Below are 21,608 nucleotides of genomic sequence, written 5' to 3' on the forward strand. Positions count from 1 at the left end.
GTGACAAACGGTGACTCACCAGTGACTCATGGCCTACCCGTACCCGTACCCGGCCGCACCAGGGTCGCAAACGGGTACCCGTACCGGGCCGGGTACTGGTACCCGTTCCCTACCCGTACCCTACCCGAAATGAGTGAAATTACTGACAAACGGGTACTCTGTCTCCTCGACAGACCTGTTCTCCACCTGAGGACGGCTGCTTGCGTTGTAGCCGAAACGTCGTGAGAATTATTATTGTTTTATTTTTATTATTTTATTATTTCCATTCTACGTGACTTTACCGAAAGAACCAAGAAGAAGAGGGTTACTCACCAGTGACTCACGGCCTACCCGTACCCGGCCGCACCAGGGTCGCAAACGGGTACCCGTACCCATACCTGGCCGGGTACGGGTAGCCGGGTATCGGGTAGGGTACGGGTATCGGGTACCCGGTTGCGACCTCTGACGGTCCATCAGCTCGCGCTCGCCCCCCTCCCGCGAGCCCCCGTCCGGCCGCGCCGCCGAGCCAACGGCCCCCATCAATCCGTCCCGCTGAGTTCCACACGCGCGCATGTACGCGTGCGCACGGGCAGGCATCAATACCGCGGGCGGGGGCCGCGCACCGCAGCCGTTACGCCGATCGATTCGTCGTAGGTCCGAAGGCGAAACGCTCGCGCACGCAGAGGCAACCACCACCCTCCCCCCAGCCCTCACCCACCACGCACCAGGCGCAGATTTGAGGCCGAGTCGACCTAGGGGAAGGCCCAGAACGAGTTGAGAAAATCGTCGCCGGCGATGGTGGTGGCCCTGACGGGGATCGAACCCCGGGTGGCCGGGTTTGGAGCGCACTGACCGCTACACTACGGCTCACCCCAATAAACACGGCTCACCACGCACACGCACTGCACGTCCATCACGTGCAGTGCGTTGTACCTGTCCCGTAGGTGAATGTGTGTTCGTGGTGCTGATGTCCGTTAGCAGAGCACATCCGTGCATCAGCCACTGTTATTGTTGTCACACACACACACACATATGGGATTGTTAAATTCTCCATCTATAAGTCAGGGAGAATGTTCGGGCTGCCCTTTCCACGAAGAAAGACTGCTGCATGAAATGTTATCATACTCTCTGTGTGTGCGCGTGTGTGTGGGTGTCTGTGCGTGTGGAGCATCTTCGCCGGTTAGAAACATTTATGCTGGCCTGCCTACGATCCATCCTGGGTTTAACCTACAGGCTGGATTGTGTGAGGAGCTCACAAATCCTTGAAAGACCTGGGCAAAGTCCCATCGGTGAGCTCCCCCGGCAGGCAAGGCTGCGTTGGCTGGGTCATGTAGCCCGCATGCCCAGCCACCGCATGCCTAAACAGCTTTTGTTCGGCCGGATCGAGGGGGCTAAACGGGCGCGGCACGGGCCAGAGAAGAGATGGAGTGATGTGGTACAGGAGGACGTGGAGCTGAGTGGACTTGCCGATGACTGGTACCAGCGGTGTCAAGATCGGCCTCTGTGGAAGAGGCTCGTGAAGGACGCTGCTACTGGGCAGTTGGAGGCAGTCGCCCTCCAGCAACAACGGAGGGTAGAGGAGCGACGCTCACAACAATGAGCGGCGAGCCTGGCGGCTAAAATGCAGCAAGTTGGCACAGTAGGGGGTACAGCTGGTGGTGCATCTACTGGTCATCTCAGTCAGCCAACCCATGGCACCTGCTGGGTCTGTCCCGTGACCTCCTGCCAGCAGCGAGCCTTCGACACTTCACGTGATAGCCTCAAAGTGCACCTGGCCTGGCACAGGCGCCGTGGTGACATTACCGTTAATTAGTGGCGAATTGCGGGTAGTGGTATTGGTGTGTCCGTGGGGTGCGGTAGTGTGGCGGTTAGCGCTACGCTGCGCTACGAACCCGGCAACCACTCGAGTTCGATTCCCGCTCACGGCCAACACCGGCGACGATTATCTGAACCCGACCTGGGCCTCCGCTAGGTCGACTCAGCCTCAAATGAGTACCCGGTACTGTGCGTAACCATCGCCACTCGGGAGACAAAGGCGGCCGGGCGTGGTGCTGGCCACCCACCCCGTTCGTGTGCCAGATCCGTTGATGTTGCCGTGCTCACGCAGCAGCAGCAGCAGCACGGATCTCCCTTGTAACAAAGCCACGGTATCATCGGCCGTGCTGCAACACGGCCGATGAGGACCCGGAGAAAAATCCACGCGACCACGGGGAGAGAGAGACACACGTCAGGGTCGAGATCGAACCCACGACCTCCTGCGTACCAGGCGAGGTAGTTAACATCTCGCCACGGAGGCGCCACCAAAAGCACCGCCACCGCCTCAACGCCAATGCCTGATGAGACACTGAACGTCAAAACCTCCGCCTTAGTCGGCAAGCGTTTATATAGAAACAGCCACCCACCAACTCTCACACCAACCGATCCACCCAACCCACAAACCCAACCCACCCATCGACCCACCCAACCCACCCACCCATCGACCCACCCAACCCACCCACCAGAGGTCGCAACCGGGTACCCGATACCCGTACCCTACCCGATACCCGGCTACCCGTACCCAGCCGGGTACGGGTACCCGTTTGCGACCCTGGTGCGGCCGGGTACGGGTACGGGTAGGCCGTGAGTCACTGGTGAGTCACCGTTTGTCACTCACTTCCCAACGTCTTGTCTCTTCTCACTATTCAAGTTCCTAGAATCAACCCACCCGCGCCTGCAACATGGCTTCATCCCAGAGGTCAGAATCAGGTACCAGATACTCTATACCCTACCCGATACCTGGCCGGGTACGGGTAGCCGGGTATCGGGTAGGGTACGGGTATCGGGTACCCGATTGCGACCCTGGTGCGGCCGGGTACGGGATACGGGTAAGGAATCAAAACCCGTTTGCGACCTCTGCCACCCACCCACTGACCGACCAAACCCACCCACTTACCGACCCAACCAATGGACCGACCCACCCACCAAACCCACCCACCCACCTCACCGACGGACCGACCCACCCAACCCACCCACCACCGCCACCACCCCACAGCAATCTCCACCGAACGTCCGCAAGCGTTTATATAGAAACAGCCACCCACCAACTCTCCCACCAACCGATGCACCCAACCCACAAACCGACCCACCACACCCACCCACCCACCCGCCCAACCCACCCATCGACTCACCCAACCCACCCAAGCCACCCACCCAACCCACCCACCGACCCACCTAATCCAACGACCCAAACTATCTGACGAACCAACCCACCCACCGACCAACCCAACCCACCCACTTACCGACCCAACCAATCGACTGACCCACCTACCAAACCCACCCACCCACCTCACCGACGGACCGTCCCACCCAACCCACCCACCCGCCACCACCCCACAGCAATCAAAACCTCCGCCTTAGTCGGCAAGCGTTCACAAATATAAAAAATTAACTCGTAAAAACAAAGTTTTTCACTATAAATCCTTTATATGCGTGGCGGCTAGAGTCCTCTCGTCCTCTGGCTTGAGATGGCTGCCACCTATGGGTCAAATGATTGCCTGCCACCATTAAGCAATTGGTAATTAAATATAATTTATTTTTTCCAAAAATGTTGAAAGTTTTGGAAAAAAAATTTCACGAAAATAAATTGTCACGCACAACGAGTCTGTGTGCAAAATGTCAGCTCGATTGGATCACGGGAAGTGGGTTAAAAAACGACAGAAAGATTTGCACGGTCGTAAGCGCGCAAGCAAGTGAACTTAATATAAAGGATTTAATAAAAACCACCCAGAACATCGCCGACGGATTTCAAACCGGAGGACCCGGAGAAAAATCCACGCGACCACCACGGGGAAAGAGAGAGACACACGTCAGGGTCGAGATCGAACCCACGACCTCCTGCGTACCAGGCGAGGTAGTTAACATCTCGCCACGGAGGCGCCCACCCCCCCACACCCACCCACCCACCACAGCATCACCTTTCCCGCGCCCCCACCCCCCCACACCTTTGACGCTGATCTGAGCGGTGGCCTCGACGACGCCGAGGGACGAGAGAGCCACGCAGGTGTAGTTGGCGCTCTCGCGAACGTTGCTCAACTCGAGGACGTTGCGAGCGATGGGCATCTCCTCCTCGGGCGTCAGGTCCTCGCCGCCCGACATCCACTTGACGTAGGGCAGCGGCGAGCCCGTGGCGACGCACGTCACGTTCACGCTGGCGCCGGGCATCACCTCCTGGCTTACCGGCGGCGTCGTCAGCCTCGGCGGCACGTGGCGGACTGTGGCGGGGGGGGGGGGCGGCGGGGGTTGGGGGGGGGGAAGGGGGATTTCCAGAAACGAAACCAACAAAACAAACAGAAAAACAAAACCAAAGGAAGGATAACGATGATGACGATGATGATGATAATGATGATAACGGGAAGGTGGATTATGACGGAACGGGTTGGTGGTGGTGGTGTGGGGGGGGGAATCAAGAAGAACAAGCAGAGAGAGAGAGACAAAAATAAAAAAAACGAGGTGGAAAAAAACGAATGAAAAATTATTCGAATGACGGGAGGAGGAGGAGGAAGGGGGTTGGCAACGGGAATGAGATGGGGGGGGGGTGTTGTTAATGTTTTTGGGGGGGGGGGGTGGGTGCCGAGGGAGGGGCGTCCGAAGTGGGGTGGGGGGGCAGAGGGGGGGTTGAGGGGGGTTCGGTGAAGTGGGGGGGGATTCATGCTTTGTAGAAGGAGGGGGGGGGGGGTTGATCGTTACGCGAGCGGTGAATTCATGAAGAGGAGAGAGAGAGCGAGCGAGCGAGTGAGTGGAGATGAAAACAAAAGACGACAGAACGGACGGACGGACGGACCGAACACGATGGCAACAACACAAAAATAAACCAGAACCGTGAAAATAACCGCAGCAGAATACAGGCACAAGCCAGCCAAATAGATACTCTTGACACCGTTCCATTACAAACTGGGTTTGTTTTTAGTTTCTAGTTTGTTTTTCCAGCCATAAAAGATTCGTCGTTAAGTAAAAACAATTGTTTTGTCGTTCTGTTAAATTATTACAATTACAGGGACTCCTCCACTTACGAACGAGCTAGGTTCCAGAGGCGTCTGTGCGTAAGTCGATGCGTTCTCAAGTCCAAAACGTTTACTGCCTGTCGATTCGAAACGCGTCGCGCGGCGGGGGAATGAACGGCTTTGCGAGTTGCACAATCGACTCGCGGACGCAGACGCCACCACCAACTTACGACCTACGGATCGGGTTTGTCCGTAACTCTGAAAGTTCGTCGGCCGTACGCTCGTAAGTGGAGGAGCCCCCACCCCCCCCCCGTCCCTTACCGCATTGAGATTAGGTCGGTCTGCTGTCACCTATCTCTGCGCCGTGCTCTCGAAAAATGAATGGGGTTTGGGCGAGGCGCGCTAAAGTGGAACCTTCTATTAACACTTCGCCCCCCTGATTTGTTTTGATCGAGACCGGCATTTAAAACGGATGGCAGGTGGGGGGGGAGGGTAGGGATGGGTATAGTGCAGGGGGTGGTGGTGGGGAAGGGGGCGTTAGCAATTTACCGGCAAAAACATTTTGACATTTCGATGGATGCGAATTGGCGGCGGTGGTTGGTGGCGGGTGAGTGGGTCGGGGTTAGGGTTTGAAAAGATGTTTTAAAAAAATCATAACAATAATTTCATGGATATATATGACTATATGACACGGAGCGCGCATATATACGTGTGTGTGTAACGCTAACTGCCGCCACTAAAAACCTGAACCTTGGTTTTAAAGAATAACAAAAAACCAAAGACGACCCACAGTCAAAGTGGCGTGGAAGGAGGTTAGGGGGCGAGGCGAGGCGAGGCGGCGGGGGGGGGGCAGGAAAGAAAACTTAAACTAAAGAAATAAAGAATCGTTTTTACACGACACACTTCGTGGGGGTAAAAGAACGGCACCACGTGGTCATACAGTGGAACCCTTCGAATGCCGTGAGGTCCGGAACAATGCCCGATGGGTGATGATTTTTAGTTTTTGTTGTTATTTTCTAACCCCCCCCCCCACCGCGTTTTGCGCCCACCACCACCACCACCCGCGGATTTGATCCACGCCGGGTGGGGAGGGGGGGGGCGCTAGCCGGGGCCGGTCGGGACCAGTTGGGACCAGTTCGAACCAGCCAGGACCAGCCAGCACCAGCCGGGGCTAACCGGGCAAATTTGGACATTGCCACTGCATGGGCCCCCCCCACCCCCGTGCCCCCCTCAACCTCCACCCCCCTCATCCCACCCCCTCCAACCCGTCCTGGCGCCCGCGTGAGAAACGTGGTTACTAAGCCGACCGACTTTTCTGTTTGCCGGACCCGGCTTCGCTCAGCGGACTTGTGAATTTCCGGCGCGACACTGAGCGGGTTCCATTGTATGCGTCGTAAACAGTCACCCGAGAAAACAACAGGTTTGGGGAGGGGGGCGCGCGGGGGGAGGGTGGGGGGTAGGGAGGGGGGGGGGGCACAGGGAGGAGGGGGGGGGGCACAGGGAGGGGGGGGGGGGCTCGCGGGGGGGGGGCAGTGGGGAGTTTGCCCCGCGTGCATGCGTAATAGTTCCGTGCACCCCAGGATGCCAACGCGTCATCTTGCGCGGCGGCCTCGTCCGCCAAAGGAACGGCGAGCGTCCGTCGAGAGAGAGAGAGCTGTTGGTTGTTTTTTTGTTTTGCGCTTAGTTTGTTGTTGTTGTTGTTGTGGCGGCTGTTCCGCCACCGCCACCGCCGCCTCCCCACGTGCGTACGGTGCGAAAGAAGTTCAACGTACGCACGGTACGAGCAGTCCAAGATCACCGCCGCCGCCGCCACTACAGCCACCGCTTCCCCCCCCCCCCGCCTCCTCTCCCTTGCCACCAAGCCGAGGCGGACCTATCGGCAACTTTCTGCGCCCGAAAAATGTACCGGCAAGAAGCCCCACTACCACCAACACCGCCACCACCACCGCCACCAACACCGCCACCGCCACCACCGCCGCCGCCGCTGCGTCGAAGTCGTCTACGGCGGCGGCGGCGGCGGCGGCATCGGTGGCGCTTCTGTTCCAAGAGCCGCTCTTTGCCCGAGTCCCTCTCGGCTATCGCGGTGACAGCGGCTATCGCGATGACGGCGGCTGCGGTGACGGCAGCAGACTCGGGCTGAACGATTTGGGGAAAATGTCTAATTGAGATTTTTCTGACAGATATTGCGATTTGCGATTAAAATTGTTGAAGTCGAGCTTCAGTTCAATATTCACCGTGTAGTAGATTTTTAAACACGTGATGATGGAGCGTTACCGCGTGATACCATCAAAATATGAACTGCTCAAAATATTCGAATGCAAGGATGAGAACTTAAAAGATACGAATTGCTTCCAACATGCATTTATTAAAATGTTTCAATCGAAAGAGAACGATCAAACATGGAACAATTGGCTAAGTTAAATAAATAAGGTTAAAACAATAAAACAATTCCGATGAGAAACTAACAGGGACTTTTTTGAAATCGACAAAAAATCGCAGCCTTTGCGATGTGCTCATCGCATTGCTTCAAATTTCGATTCATCGATTTCAAATCGATTCATCGTTCAGCCCGATCAGCAGCAGCAGATGCGGCGGCGGTGGCGGCGACGCTTTAACTTGAGCTCTCTGGGACGAATCCGCGTGGGGCCGGCACCATACACATGCTCCCAAGAGGGAGGCACATATTCTGCGACTGTGGGAGGGGGCGGGGGGGTTGTTCGTTTGTTTGCGAACCATGGTGGGGTGGGGTTAACCTGCAGCCCAAGGTGACCCGGGTTTCCATTTGCCGTAGCTGTGCACGTGCACGCACGCACGTGCACGTGAGTGTGAGTGTGCACGTGAGTGTGTGCGTGTGTACGTGAGTGTGTGTGTGTGTACGTGAGTGTGTGTGTGTACGTGAGTGTGAGTGTGCACGTGAGTGTGAGTGTGCACGTGAGTGTGAGTGTGCACGTGAGTGTGTGCACGTGAGTGTGTGCGTGAGTGTGTGTGCGCGTGTACGTGAGTGTGCGTGCGCGTGTACATGTGTGTGCGAGTACGTGAGTGTGTGTGTGTGCGTGTGTACGTGAGTGTGTGTGTGTGTACGTGAGTGTGTGTGTGCACGTGAGTGTGAGTGTGCACGTGAGTGTGAGTGTGCACGTGAGTGTGAGTGTGCACGTGAGTGTGTGCACGTGAGTGTGTGCGTGAGTGTGTGTGCGCGTGTACGTGAGTGTGCGTGCGCGTGTACATGTGTGTGCGTGTACGTGAGTGTGTGTGTGTGCGTACGTGAGTGTGTGTGTGCGTGTACATGTGTGTGCGTGTACGTGAGTGTGTGTGTGTGCGTGTGTACGTGAGTGTGTATGTGCGTGTACATGTGTGTGCGTGTACGTGAGTGTGTGTGTGTGCGTGTGTACGTGAGTGTGTGTGTGCGTGTACATGTGTGTGCGTGTACGTGAGTGTGTGTGTGTGCGTGTGTACGTGAGTGTGTGTGCGTGTACATGTGTGCGTGTGTACGTGAGTGTGTGTGTGCGTGTACATGTGTGTGCGTGTACGTGAGTGTGTGTGTGTGCGTGTGTACGTGAGTGTGTGTGTGCGTGTACATGTGTGTGCGTGTACGTGAGTGTGTGTGTGTGCGTGTGTACGTGAGTGTGTGTGCGTGTACATGTGTGCGTGTGTACGTGAGTGTGTGTGTGCGTGTACATGTGTGCGCGTGTACGTGAGTGTGTGTGTGTGCGTGTGTACGTGAGTGTGTGTGCGTGTACATGTGTGCGTGTGTACGTGAGTGTGTGTGTGCGTGTACATGTGTGTGCGTGTACGTGAGTGTGTGTGTGTGCGTGTGTACGTGAGTGTGTGTGCGTGTACATGTGTGCGTGTGTACGTGAGTGTGTGTGTGCGTGTACATGTGTGCGCGTGTACGTGAGTGTGTGTGTGTGCGTGTGTACGTGAGTGGGTGTGTGTGCCGTGCCGGCTTTCGGAGGTGCTACTCGCGACTAACAGCACTTGCCCCTACATTCTGTTAGAGGCTACACGGGGGATCTTTGTCTTTGTCTCCTTCGTAGGCGCTGCTGCTGCTACTCGCTAACAGCACTTGCCCCTACAGTCTGTTAGAGGCTACACGGGGGATCTTTGCCTTTGAACTCTCCGGCAGAGGTTAGCGCTGCGCTACGAACCCGGCGAACCCGGGATCGATTCCCGCTCACGGCCAACACCCGTGACGACGATATGAACTGGTCCTGGGCCTCCCCTAGGTCGACTCGGCATCAAATGAGCACCTGGTGCGGTGTGTGCTAAACATCGCCTCTGGGGAGACAAAGGCGGTCGGGCGTGTTTGATGGCCACCCACCCGCCCACCCCATCGCGTGCCGTGCCGGCCTTCGTAGGCACTTGCCCCAACAGTTTGCTAGAGGCTACACGGGGCATCTTTGCCTTTGCACGAGCCGTGCCTCCCGCAATGGCGACCAGGACCACCTTGGGCTTGCTGTTCGTGGCCATGGGGTAGAGACGGCGTCGCGAATATGTCGGGGTCGAGGGGGTCAAGGTGAGGGGCTGAGGGGGGGGGGGTCAGGGCAAGGAGGGGTGGAGGGGAGGGGGGCATCCACCAGACTCGGCATGCAACTCATGGGGACGGTGCATCTGGCATGCCGGCAAAGAACCGCACGCACACACGCTGGCAGGCACACTCACGCTGACTGGCACACTCATCACGCTGGCACACTCACGCTGGCTGGCACACTCATCACGCTGGCAGGCACACTCACGCTGGCTGGCACACTCATCACGCTGGCACACTCACGCTGGCTGGCACACTCATCACGCTGGCAGGCACACTCACGCTGGCTGGCACACTCATCACGCTGGCACACTCACGCTGGCTGGCACACTCATCACGCTGGCAGGCACACTCACGCTGGCTGGCACACTCATCACGCTGGCACACTCACGCTGGCTGGCACACTCATCACGCTGGCAGGCACACGCTGACTGGTACACGCTGGCTGGCACACTCATCACGCTGGCTGACACACTCATCACGCTGGCACACTCACGCTGGCTGGCACACTCATCACGCTGGCACACTCACGCTGGCTGGCACACTCACGCTGGCTGGCACACTCATCACTCTGGCTGGCACACTAACACTGGCACACACTCGCTGGCACACGCTGGCAGGTACACTCACATTGGCTGGCACACCCTGGCTGGCACACTCACGCTGGCTGGCACACGCTGACACACTCGCTGCCTGTCACACTCACGCTGGCAGGCACACTCACGCTGGAACACTCACGCTGTCACACTCACTCTGGCTGGCACACTCACTCTGGCTGGCACACTCACGCTGGCTGGCACACTCTGGCTGGCACACTCATCACGCTGGCTGGCACATGCACGCTGGCTGGCACACTCACGCTGGAACACTCACGCTGTCACACTCACGCTGGCTGGCACACTCATGCTGGCACACTCATCAGGCTGACTGGCACACTCACGCTGGCTGTCACACGCTGACTGCCACACTCTGCCTGACACACTCACGCTGGCTGGCACACGCTGACTGCCACACTCTGCCTGACACACTCACGCTGGCTGGCACACGCTGACTGCCACACTCTGCCTGACACACTCACGCTGGCTGGCACACGCTGACTGCCACACTCTGCCTGACACACTCACGCTGGCTGGCACACGCTGACTGCCACACTCTGCCTGACACACTCACGCTGGCTGGCACACGCTGACTGCCACACTCTGCCTGATACACTCACGCTGGCTGGCACACGCTGACTGCCACACTCTGCCTGACACACTCACGCTGGCTGTCACACGCTGACTGCCACACTCTGCCTGACACACTCACGCTGGCTGTCACACGCTGACTGCCACACGCGACACAAGGGCAATGCGGGGGGGGGGGGCGGAAGGCATGTGCCCTTCGCGCACTGCCAAGGGATGCCTTGGACTCCACTTTCAATCGGGAAGAGAGAGCGAGTCACGAACGGCGTGTTTCGCAACATCCGAAGTCGTGATTTTTTTTTCTCCCGACGGCCCACAGAGACCCATGCAGACAGCTTAGCGAGAACCGAACGTGCAGAGCACACGGAACAAAAATGAAACGAATAACAAAACTCATAAGACGAATCATAATGAGGAGGAGAGGAATGCGAATACGGGATTCGCTGCTGCCATCTGCGAAAGGGGGCGGTGGGCCGCCTGGCAGCGCTTGCATTCAAAGTGGAGTTTGTGACATCGCTTGGGCACTCGCTAGCCCACACACACACACTGCCCATACACACACACTGCCCACACACACACACACTGCCAATACACACACACACTGCCAATACACACACACACTGCCCATACACACACACTGCCAATACACACACACACTGCCAATACACACACACACTGCCAATACACACACACACTGCCCATACACACACACTGCCAATACACACACACTGCCAATACACACACACACTGCCCATACACACACACACTGCCCATACACACACACACTGCCCATACACACACACACTGCCCATACACACACACACTGCCAATACACACACACACACTGCCCATACACACACACACTGCCCATACACACACACACTGCCCATACACACACACACTGCCCACACACACACACACTGCCAATACACACACACACTGCCAATACACACACACACTGCCCATACACACACACACTGCCCATACACACACACACTGCCCACACACACACACACTGCCAATACACACACACACTGCCAATACACACACACACTGCCCATACACACACACACTGCCCATACACACACACACGCTCACTCACTAGCCCATAGACATGCTCGCTAGCCCACACACACACTGCCCATACACACACACACACATGGAGACACGCGCACGGAGCCTTGAACTCGTTCGTGCGACAACGAAGCTCGGGGTCAAATTAATTTCTAAATTTCTAAATTAATTTTATCGCATCACTCGCCCGCAATTGTGCCGTTAAAATTAAAAAAAACCCAAACGACTTGAAAAAACAAAATCTATTCTATTACCGTATACCTGCTTCAAAACGAAATCGACTTCATGAAAGAACATCCTAGATTGCGCTAGAATTATAAATATCACAGGATATGATCCGCGCTCAACGGAAATGGACTGAATCAGACTGCCTGTTTTGTTCAGAGTTTCGCTGGAGGGAGGGAGTGTGGGGTGGAGAGGGTCAGAGGAAAAGGTTGCGAAGTTTGAATCGAATGGCTAGGAGATGTTAACTACCTCGCCTGGTATACAGGAGGTCGTGGGTTCGATCCTGACCCCTGACAATGCCTGCTGCTGTATATTGGGAGTCTGCGTGTCTCTCTCTCTTATCATCATCACGGAGGCTAGGAGATGTTAACTACTTCGCCTGGTATACAGGAGGTCATGGGTTCGATCCCGACCCCTTACAATGCCTGCTGCTGTATATTTGGAGTCTGCGTGTCTCTCGTTCTCATCATCATCACGGTGGCCAGGAGATGTTAACTACCTCGCTTGGTATACGGGAGGTCGTGGGTTCGATCCCGACCCCTGACGACGCCTGCTGCTGTATATTTGGAGTCTGCGTGTCTCTCTCTCTCTCATCATCATCACGGTGGCTAGGAGATGTTGACGACCTCGCCTGGTGTACAGGAGGTCGTGGGCTCGGCCCTGACCCCGACGCCTGCTGCTGCTGTATATTTGGAATTTGCGGTGTCTCTCTCTCTCCCCGTGGTCACGTGGATTTTTCTCTGGGTCCTCCGGTATTACCCTCCACATTTAGAATCAACGTCACGCGTTTAGAGTGAGAGTACATTTTTGCATGTTGATAAGCAACTTCGTTGAGCTTTCATTTGTGGCCAGGTTGTCTCTGAAAAACAGCTACGATATAGCTCAGTGGGCCTTAATTAATCAAATAAAAATAGTTTAGTTTTGAATAGTTTTAATATGTTGAACTTCTTTCGCACCGTACGCAGCCAGGTGCGAGGGGAAGGACACCAAACTCTGGGTATCTGTGAGTCTATGGGTCTCTGTGTGAGTCTATGGGTCTCTATGGGTCTCTGTGTGAGTCTATGGATCTCTGCTGTGTGAGTCTATGGGTCTCTGTGTGAGTCTATGGGTCTCTGTGTGAGTCTATGGGTCTCTGTGTGAGTCTCTGGGTCTCTATGTGAGTCTATGGGTCTCTGTGTGAGTCTATGGGTCTCTATGTGAGTCTATGGGTCTCTATATGAGTCTATGGGTCTCTGTGTGAGTCTATGGGTCTCTGTGTGAGTCTATGGGTCTCTATGTGAGTCTATGGGTCTCTATATGAGTCTATGGGTCTCTATTCGAGCCTGTGGGTCTCTGTGTGAGTCTATGGGTCTCTATGTGAGTCTATGGGTCTCTATATGAGTCTATGGGTCTCTGTGTGAGTCTATGGGTCTCTATGTGAGTCTGTGGCTCTCTGTGTTAGTCTATGAGTCTCTGCGTGAGTCTATGGGTCTCTGCGTGAGTCTATGGGTCTCTGTGTGAGTCTATGGGTCTCTGCGTGAGTCTATGGGTCTCTGCGTGAGTCTATGGGTCTCCGTGTGAGTCTATGGGTCTCTGTGTGAGTCTATGGGTTTCTGCGTGAGTCTATGGGTCTCTGTGTGAGGTTATGGGTCTTTGTGTGAGTCTATGGGTCTCTGTGTGAGTCTATGGGTCTCTATATGAGTCTATGGGTCTCTATTCGAGCCTGTGGGTCTCTGTGTGAGTCTATGGGTCTCTATGTGAGTCTATGGGTCTCTATATGAGTCTATGGGTCTCTGTGTGAGTCTATGGGTCTCCATGTGAGTCTGTGGGTCTCTGTGTGAGTCTATGGTTCTCTGCGTGAGTCTATGGGTCTCTGTGTTAGTCTATGAGTCTCTGCGTGAGTCTATGGTTCTCTGCGTGAGTCTATGGGTCTCTGCGTGAGTCTATGGTTCTCTGTGTGAGTCTATGGTTCTCTGTGTGAGTCTATGGGTCTCTGTGTGAGTCTATGGGGTTCTGTGTGAGTCTACGGGTCTCTGTGTGAGTCTACGGGTCTCTGTGTGAGTCTATGGGTCTCTGCGTGAGTCTATGGGTCTCCGTGTGAGTCTATGGGTCTCTGTGTGAGTCTATGGGTTTCTGCGTGAGTCTATGGGTCTCTGTGTGAGTCTCTGTATGTATGTTGCCCTTCTTTCGCACTGTACATCGCCAACGGTGCTAATCGAAGGTGCGGGGAGGAGGGGAGTACAAACTAAACACACAAAAAGCGGTTAGAAAGAAAGAAAAATTTCAATCTAGATTTAAAAGTGCATCGTACAGCTCCCAGTGGCTCTTTCTTTCTAACATCGGAAGCAAGAGCGTTCCGGACGGCCACAGAAGCACATCTGAACGGGCGGTGCGGTGAGCGGAATGTCACCGTGCAGAGCTGGCGGACCTGCTGTAAAACCTCACAGCACCACACCCATCAACACCACATCACCCTCGCCACCCGGGGGGGGGGGGGGATACGGCCAATTAGACTGTGTAACAAAATTTTGTTTTGTTCCTGGCTAGTAAGTGTTATTTCCTAATTGCTTATGCCTCAAAAGTACAGAACATGGCTATTGTTCCCCACAAACTTTGCTTTTGTGACCAGGACATTGACATTTCGAAATGTAGCTATTTTAAATGAGAAAACGTGGTGCGCATTTGCGTCATTCCTTCACGTAAAGTCCTGGTCACAAAAGCAAAGTTTGTGGGCAATAATAGACATTTTCTATACTTCTAACGCATGAGCAATAAAAAAAATAACACTTCCTACCCAGGAACAAAAATAGTGTTACACCGTGTTATATTATTACCACGACAAAGATCCCCCCCCCCCCCCCCCCCCCGTATAGCCGGTAACAGATTTGGCAGAGCCAGCGCTGTTGAGCCTGTGAAGACCGGCACGGCACGCAAAGGCGATGGTGTGGCCTGACAAATCACGCGGGCAGCCGTAGAAGTGGCGATGTTGACCACGCGCCACCGCACCAGGCACTCGTTTAAGGCCGAGTCGCCCTAGGGGAGGCCCAGGTACCGGTTCAGACGATCGTCACCGGTGGTGTTGGCCGCGAGCGGGAATCGAACTCGGGTCGCCGGGTTCGTAGCGCAGCGTGGCGCTAACCGCCACACTCTCTCAGCACACTATACATTGCACACACGCACACCACATGTGACTGTCACACACCAGCACTCACTCTGACACTCACACGCATTTACACACACACACACAACAGCGCTCGAACACTCACACACACTATCACGCAATAAACCACACACACCAGCACTCACGCTAACACTCACACGCCACTAAAGCGCCACTCACTCACACCAACACATCTCACTCTCTCTCACACACACACACCAACACTGAATAAAACACACACACCCCAGAACTCACTCTAACACACTCACACACCACTTTAAAGCGCCACTCACTCACACCAACACATCTCTCTCTCACACACACCCCTAACATGCACACATCAGCACACACACACCAGCACACGCACACACACCCCAGCACACACACACACCCCAGCACACACACACACCACTAAAGCGCTACTCACTCACACCAACACATCTCTCTCACACACACACCCCTAACATACACACATCAGCACACACACACACCAGCACACGCACACACAACCCAGCACACGCACACACACACACCCCAGCACACACACACACCACTAAAGTGCTACTCACTCACACCAACACATCTCTCTCACACACACACACCCGTAACATCCACACATCAGCACACACACACCAGCACACGCACACACACACCAGCACACGCACACACACACACCCCAGCACACACACACACCACTAAAGCGCTACTCACTCCCACCAACACATCTCTCTCACACACACACACCCCTAACACCAGCACACGCACACACACACCAGCACACGCACACACACACACCCCAGCACACACACACACCACTAAAGCGCTACTCACTCACACCAACACATCTCACACACACACACACACACCCCTAACATCCACACACCAGCACACACACACCAGCACACGCACACACACACCAGCACACACACACACACACCCCAGCACACACACACACCACTAAAGCGCTACTCACTCACACCAACACATCTCACACACACACACACCCCTAACATCCACACACCAGCACACACACAACGAAGCACACGCACACACAACCCAGCACACACAACTCAGCACACGCACACACACACAACCCAGCACACACACCCAACCCAGCACACGCACACACACACAACCCAGCACACACACACACAACCCAGCACACGCACACACACAACCCAGCACACACACACACCAGCACACACACACAACCCAGCACACACACACACACAACCCAGCACACACACGCGCGCGCAAGGATGACTTTCCCGCACAATCCCTGACGGCGGACATCTCAAAAGAACCACGGGAAGAGTGTGGTGGGGAGGAGGGGCGGTTGGGGAAGACATCACGGGCACCAGGGTTAGGTAAGAGAGGTCTAAGGTAGGTAGGTAGGTGGGACGAACGCACGTTTGGGGGAGGGGGTGGGGAGAGGGTGGGGAGAGGGTAGGGGAAGGACACGCGCGCGCGCCCTCGCTTGCGCACACACACGCACGCGCGCGCGCGCACGAAAACAAGTAAACAAACACAAGGAGCACAAGGACAACAAACGGGAGGAGACGGACACGAACCCCCCCGCCACCACCACCACCACACACGCACACGCGCGCCGCACCGCACGGGAGGAGAGAAATAAGAGTTGCAGGGTAAGGAAGGGACGAGGAGGAGGTGGTGGAGCAGGAGGAGGAGGTGGTTGGTGGTGGTGGTGGTGGCTGTCAGGTCCGGATCACCGTTGCAAGAAAGAAAATCGATGTATGCGAAAGAAAAACATGTGCGTGCCACAACAATATGCGAGCCGCGCTCAGGGTCGCGGGCAAGGCGGGCGCGGGGTGAGTTGGTGGGTGGAGCGGGCGTGCGGGCACGGGTGGAGCAGGCCGGCACGGGTGGGGTGGGGGGGGGTGGATGGAGCAGGCGGGCACGGGTGGGTGGGTAGGTGGGGGTGATGGGGGGGGGGACGATGGTTAAATGAGAGAGAGATATAAATGTGTAGAAAAAAAGCAAAGAAAATAATACCCAAAAATTGTTTGGTTTTTTTTTTTGGTGACGATCAAACAACGAAAATTTATTCTTAACGGGTACGTAAGTCTAATAAATAGCGAGGCTTGCCTGCCTGCCTGCCCCCCCCCCTCCACCAACCAACATACCCCCCCCCCCTATTGCGGACGGGAGGGAGGGAGAGCGTTCGGACTCGGGATAAGTAGCGGCAGCGGCGATCTTCCGGGGTTCTGGAAAATGGGGAGAGGGTCTGAGAATTATCGACCGCTGATTGATTTCTTCTCTTTATCAGCAGGTGGGGGAGGTGGGAATTGAGGGAGGGAGGGAGGGGGGGCGCTGGAGGAAGGGGGTGAGGAGGAGGAGGAGGAGGGGTCGAGGGGATGTGCGCGCGTTGGGAAGTTGGGAAGCGTTCGTGCCACCCAGAATGGGGTGGTGGTGGTGGGTGGTGGTGGGTGGTGGTGGGATGGGTGGCATAGAGGAGGAGAAAACCGACACAGAGACACGAGGAATGACGGGAGTCACGGAGGGTGGGCGGGAGACCCCAGGCAGTGAGACCCCCTAGAGACCCCCTAGCAGGCAGACCCCCTGCCAGGTTATACCCCAGGCAGGGAGACCCCCTAGAGACCCCCTAGCAGGGGACACGGACCCCTCAGCTGTCTGGCTGGCTAGGGAGGGTCAAGGCGGGTTGTGGAGGATGGGGGGCGACGCGTGGGTCTACCACGGAGGGAAAAGGAGACAATTTAGTACCGTGGTTTTGTGGTGGTGGTGGTGGTGGTTGTTGGTGGTGGTTGTGGTGGTTGGTGGTGGTGGGGAGCGGTACTGCAGCGGTTAGCGCTGCACTGCGCTACGAAGCCGGCGAGCCGAGTTCGACTCACGCTCACGGCCAAACACCGGTGGCGATTATCTGAACCGGTACTGGGCCTCCCCTAGGTCGACTCAGCCTCAAATGAGTCCCCTGGGGCGGCGCGTAGTAAACATCGCCACTGGGCGAGACAAAGGCGGTCGCGGCGTGGTGCTGGCCACCCCACCCACTCGTGTGCCGCGCCGGCCTTCATAGGTGCTGCTCGCTAACAGCACTTGCCCCAACAGTCTGTGAAGGCTACACGGGGGATCTTTGTCTTTGGTGGTTGTGGTCCAGGAGGAGGAGGAGGCCGCCGCCTGCCGTAGAACCCACGGCTGACGGGGCGATATCACGCCGCGTCTTATCCTTCCGGGGCGTTCATCAAATCGCGCAAATGTATTTACGCGATCTAATCCCCCCCCCACCCAAAAAAAAATAGTATCCATTATGGATAATATTTGGTTGCGAAAGGCTGCCACGTGTTAAAACTGACGTTCAGCAAAACCTGCAACTAATAACGACGTTTCGGGGTTTTTTTTTTGTCCAGGTGAGATTCATGACTCGGATATCGGAATTCGAAATGTTTTTTTTTGTTTTTACGCCGTAGTCATCTATAGAAAAGCTCCGTCTCTTTCTGTGTTCGCACATATGTCCAGCAGTACCCCATCACCCCTATCCACCCCTATCCCACCCAGCCCAGAGGAAAACCTCTGCTCGGACAAAATATCCCGATTTTGACTTCGAACGACTCTGTGCGAGTGAGAGAGAGAGAGGGAGGGAAAGGGAGGGACAGAGGGAGAGAGTGAGAGAGAGAGAGAGGAAGGGAGTTGTCGTCGTAAAAGAATTACATAGAAAACACGGGGAACATAGACAGAGTAGGGAGACAGGGGGTAGAGAGAGAGGGGGTAGAGAGAGAGAGGGGGGTAGAGAGAGAGGGGGGTAGAGAGAGAGAGGGGGGTAAAGAGAGAGGGGGGTAGAGAGAGAGAGGGGGGGTAGAGAGAGGGGGTAGAGAGAGAGAGGGGGGTAGAGAGAGGGGGTAGAGAGAGAGGGGGGTAGAGAGAGAGGGGGTAGAGAGAGGGGGTAGAGAGAGAGAGGGGGGTAGAGAGAGGGGGTAGAGAGAGAGAGGGGGGTAGAGAGAGAGGGGGTAGAGAGAGGGGGTAGAGAGAGAGGGGGTAGAGAGAGGGGGGTAGAGAGAGGGGGTAGAGAGAGAGAGGGGGGGGTAGAGAGAGAGGGGGTAGAGAGAGGGGGGTAGAGAGAGGGGGTAGAGAGAGAGGGGGGTAGAGAGAGTGAGCGAGAGAGTGAGCGAGAGGTGGGGGTTTACATAAAGCAAAGTTGTTATTATTAAAAAAAAAATTACGAAATGATGAACGAAGCAAAGTGCCGACTACACCGAGCATCTTCTTGTTTCCTCTGATCGTAACAAAAAGAGAGAGATTGAGAGAGTGAGGGAGGGAGAAAATAAGAGAGTGAGAGAGACAGAAGCAGAGGTGAGAGAGTAAGTGAGATAGACAAAAAAAAACCCCGCGCAAGATGTGTCGCTATCGTCCGCAGACGCACCGACGGTAGAATAATCCCTGCCGGGCGATGTCGGGGGGGTGGGAGCGAGCCGGGCCCAGTCTGTCGATGACGACAAAGCCACCACCCCCTAGCCCCCTCCTCGCCCCCCCGCAACCTCGTTTAATTAAACCTTGTCCACATCGCTCACAAAACACAACAATTAAACCGTAGGAGTCACGACCTTGACAGGTAACGCTGGTAAGCCCCCCCCCCCCCTGCCCCCCCCCAGCCTTCCCCCTCCCTCGACACCAACTCCTCACCGATGTAAGAATAGGCGGGGGGGGGGGGCTCATCGCACCTATGCCTGCAGGGCGTCCCTCCACCACCAGCCCCCCACCCCCCAACGCCCCCCCACCCTCTGCTGAGTTTAATAACGCGTGAGTGCCCTGTGGGGTTATACGGCCCGTGAGCTCTCCCCCACCACCACCACCACCTCCTCCTCCCTCCTCCTCCTCCACCACCACCACTACCACCACCACTACCACCACCACAGTTACCGCTGTCTCCTCCTCAACCTCCTCAACCTCCTCCTCCACCACCACCACCACCCACCACCACAGTTACCGCTGTCTCCTCCTCAACCTCCTCCTCCACCACCAACCACCAGTCCGGCACGGGGAGAAAGGGCCGAAGGTTGTCTCTGTTTCTGTGTCTCGTGCGTGTGTGGGAGAGGGGGGGGGCAGGAAAGTTGTGGGGGGCAGGGAGGGGGAGCTGGGGGGGGGGGGCTCTCGCGACTTGCCAACTACCCCACGACACCAATTGCGGGGGGGGGGGGGGCGGTAATTCCTGTTGCAGTCGGGACGATCGAACGATGGTGAAGATTTCGAATGAATTTTAAACAAGTATAACCCCGCAAAAACAAAGTTTTTCACTATAAATCCTTTATATGCGTGGCGGCTAGAGTCCTCTCGTCCTCTGGCTTGAGATGGCTGCCACCTATGGGTCAGATGATTGCCTGCCACCATTAAGCAATTGGTAATTAAATATAATATTTTTGTCCTAAAAAGTGTAAAATTTTTGAAAAAACTTTTCGCGAACATTAATTGTCACGCACAACGAGTCTGTGCGGAAAATGTCAGCTCGATTGGATCACGGGAAGTGGGTTAAAAAACGACCGAAAGATTTGCACGGTCCTAAGCAAGCAAGCGAACTTAATATAAAGGATTTAAAAAGGGCGCCGATTCGCTGATGGTTGGAACATCCGCGGTTGGACATTGGCTGCCGTTATTGCGTTGGGAGGATTGATGAACCAGGTGACCTGGGTGGTGGGAGCCAAGCGAATTGCCATCGTGAATCAACGGGGGGGGGGGGGGGGGAGTAACCGTTACGTCTATTAGCTGAGAATATAAATATGTAGATCTGTTGAACACGACCAATATCCATAATGGAGGTTTTTCTTTTCGTGGGGGGTTATGGCCAATCCGTTACCAGTCCAGCACACCGGTTGTCAATGTTGTCGTGGGTTTACTCTCCAACACCACACCACCGGTGTAGTGCCGTACTCGTCACACAACCATCACTAATTGGCTGTGCCGGGTGGTGGTGGTGGCGGGTTTGACGACACAACGTTCATATTCACGCGATCTACACCCGAAAAAAACCTCTATTATGGATAGATCTATATAGATTCTATATTTCTAGATTTTATATATATATACAGAGTGGTAGCTCTTGTAATCTCTCATTTGCTTGATACAGCTGTCGTGGCTGTGACGGTTCCACCTGAAGACGGAAGCTAGTGTTGCCTCCGAAACGTCGTGATTTTATTTTATTTTACTTTTATTAATTTTAATTTTTTACCTACGTGACTTTACCTAAAACCTAAGAATAAGATTCTATATTTATTAAATCTATAGAATCTATATATCGATTTAAAGCTTTCGTGACTGCAGGGATTCGTATTCTTGGTTATTTCGGTAAAGTCACGTAGAAGGGAAATAATAAAATAATAAGAATTAAACATAATAACAAACGTCGTGAGAATTTTGATGATCTTGAATTGTTATTATTTTATTATTTCCCTTCTATGTGACTTTACCTAAAGAACCAAGAATAAGAATCTATATAGATATTTAATCTATATATAGAATCTATATATAGAATCTATACA

The 21,608-nt window shown here is 55.0% G+C and overlaps 1 protein-coding gene across 5 annotated transcripts in view; it reads right to left on the reverse strand.

The window, feature by feature from the left end:
- LOC144953170 (receptor-type tyrosine-protein phosphatase S-like) overlaps positions 1 to 21,608 on the reverse strand; it is a 255,168-nt gene that overhangs the window by 105,357 nt on the left and 128,203 nt on the right. For all 5 annotated transcript variants that reach the window (XM_078883739.1, XM_078883745.1, XM_078883732.1 and 2 more), the window contains one exon: positions 3,960 to 4,229. In XM_078883739.1, coding sequence (XP_078739865.1) covers positions 3,960 to 4,229 — 270 coding nt within the window. The remainder of the gene's footprint in view (positions 1 to 3,959; positions 4,230 to 21,608) is intronic.

Source organism: Lampetra fluviatilis, chromosome 3, assembly GCF_964198595.1.
Source record: "Lampetra fluviatilis chromosome 3, kcLamFluv1.1, whole genome shotgun sequence".
Classification (NCBI taxonomy): Eukaryota; Metazoa; Chordata; class Hyperoartia; order Petromyzontiformes; family Petromyzontidae; genus Lampetra; species Lampetra fluviatilis.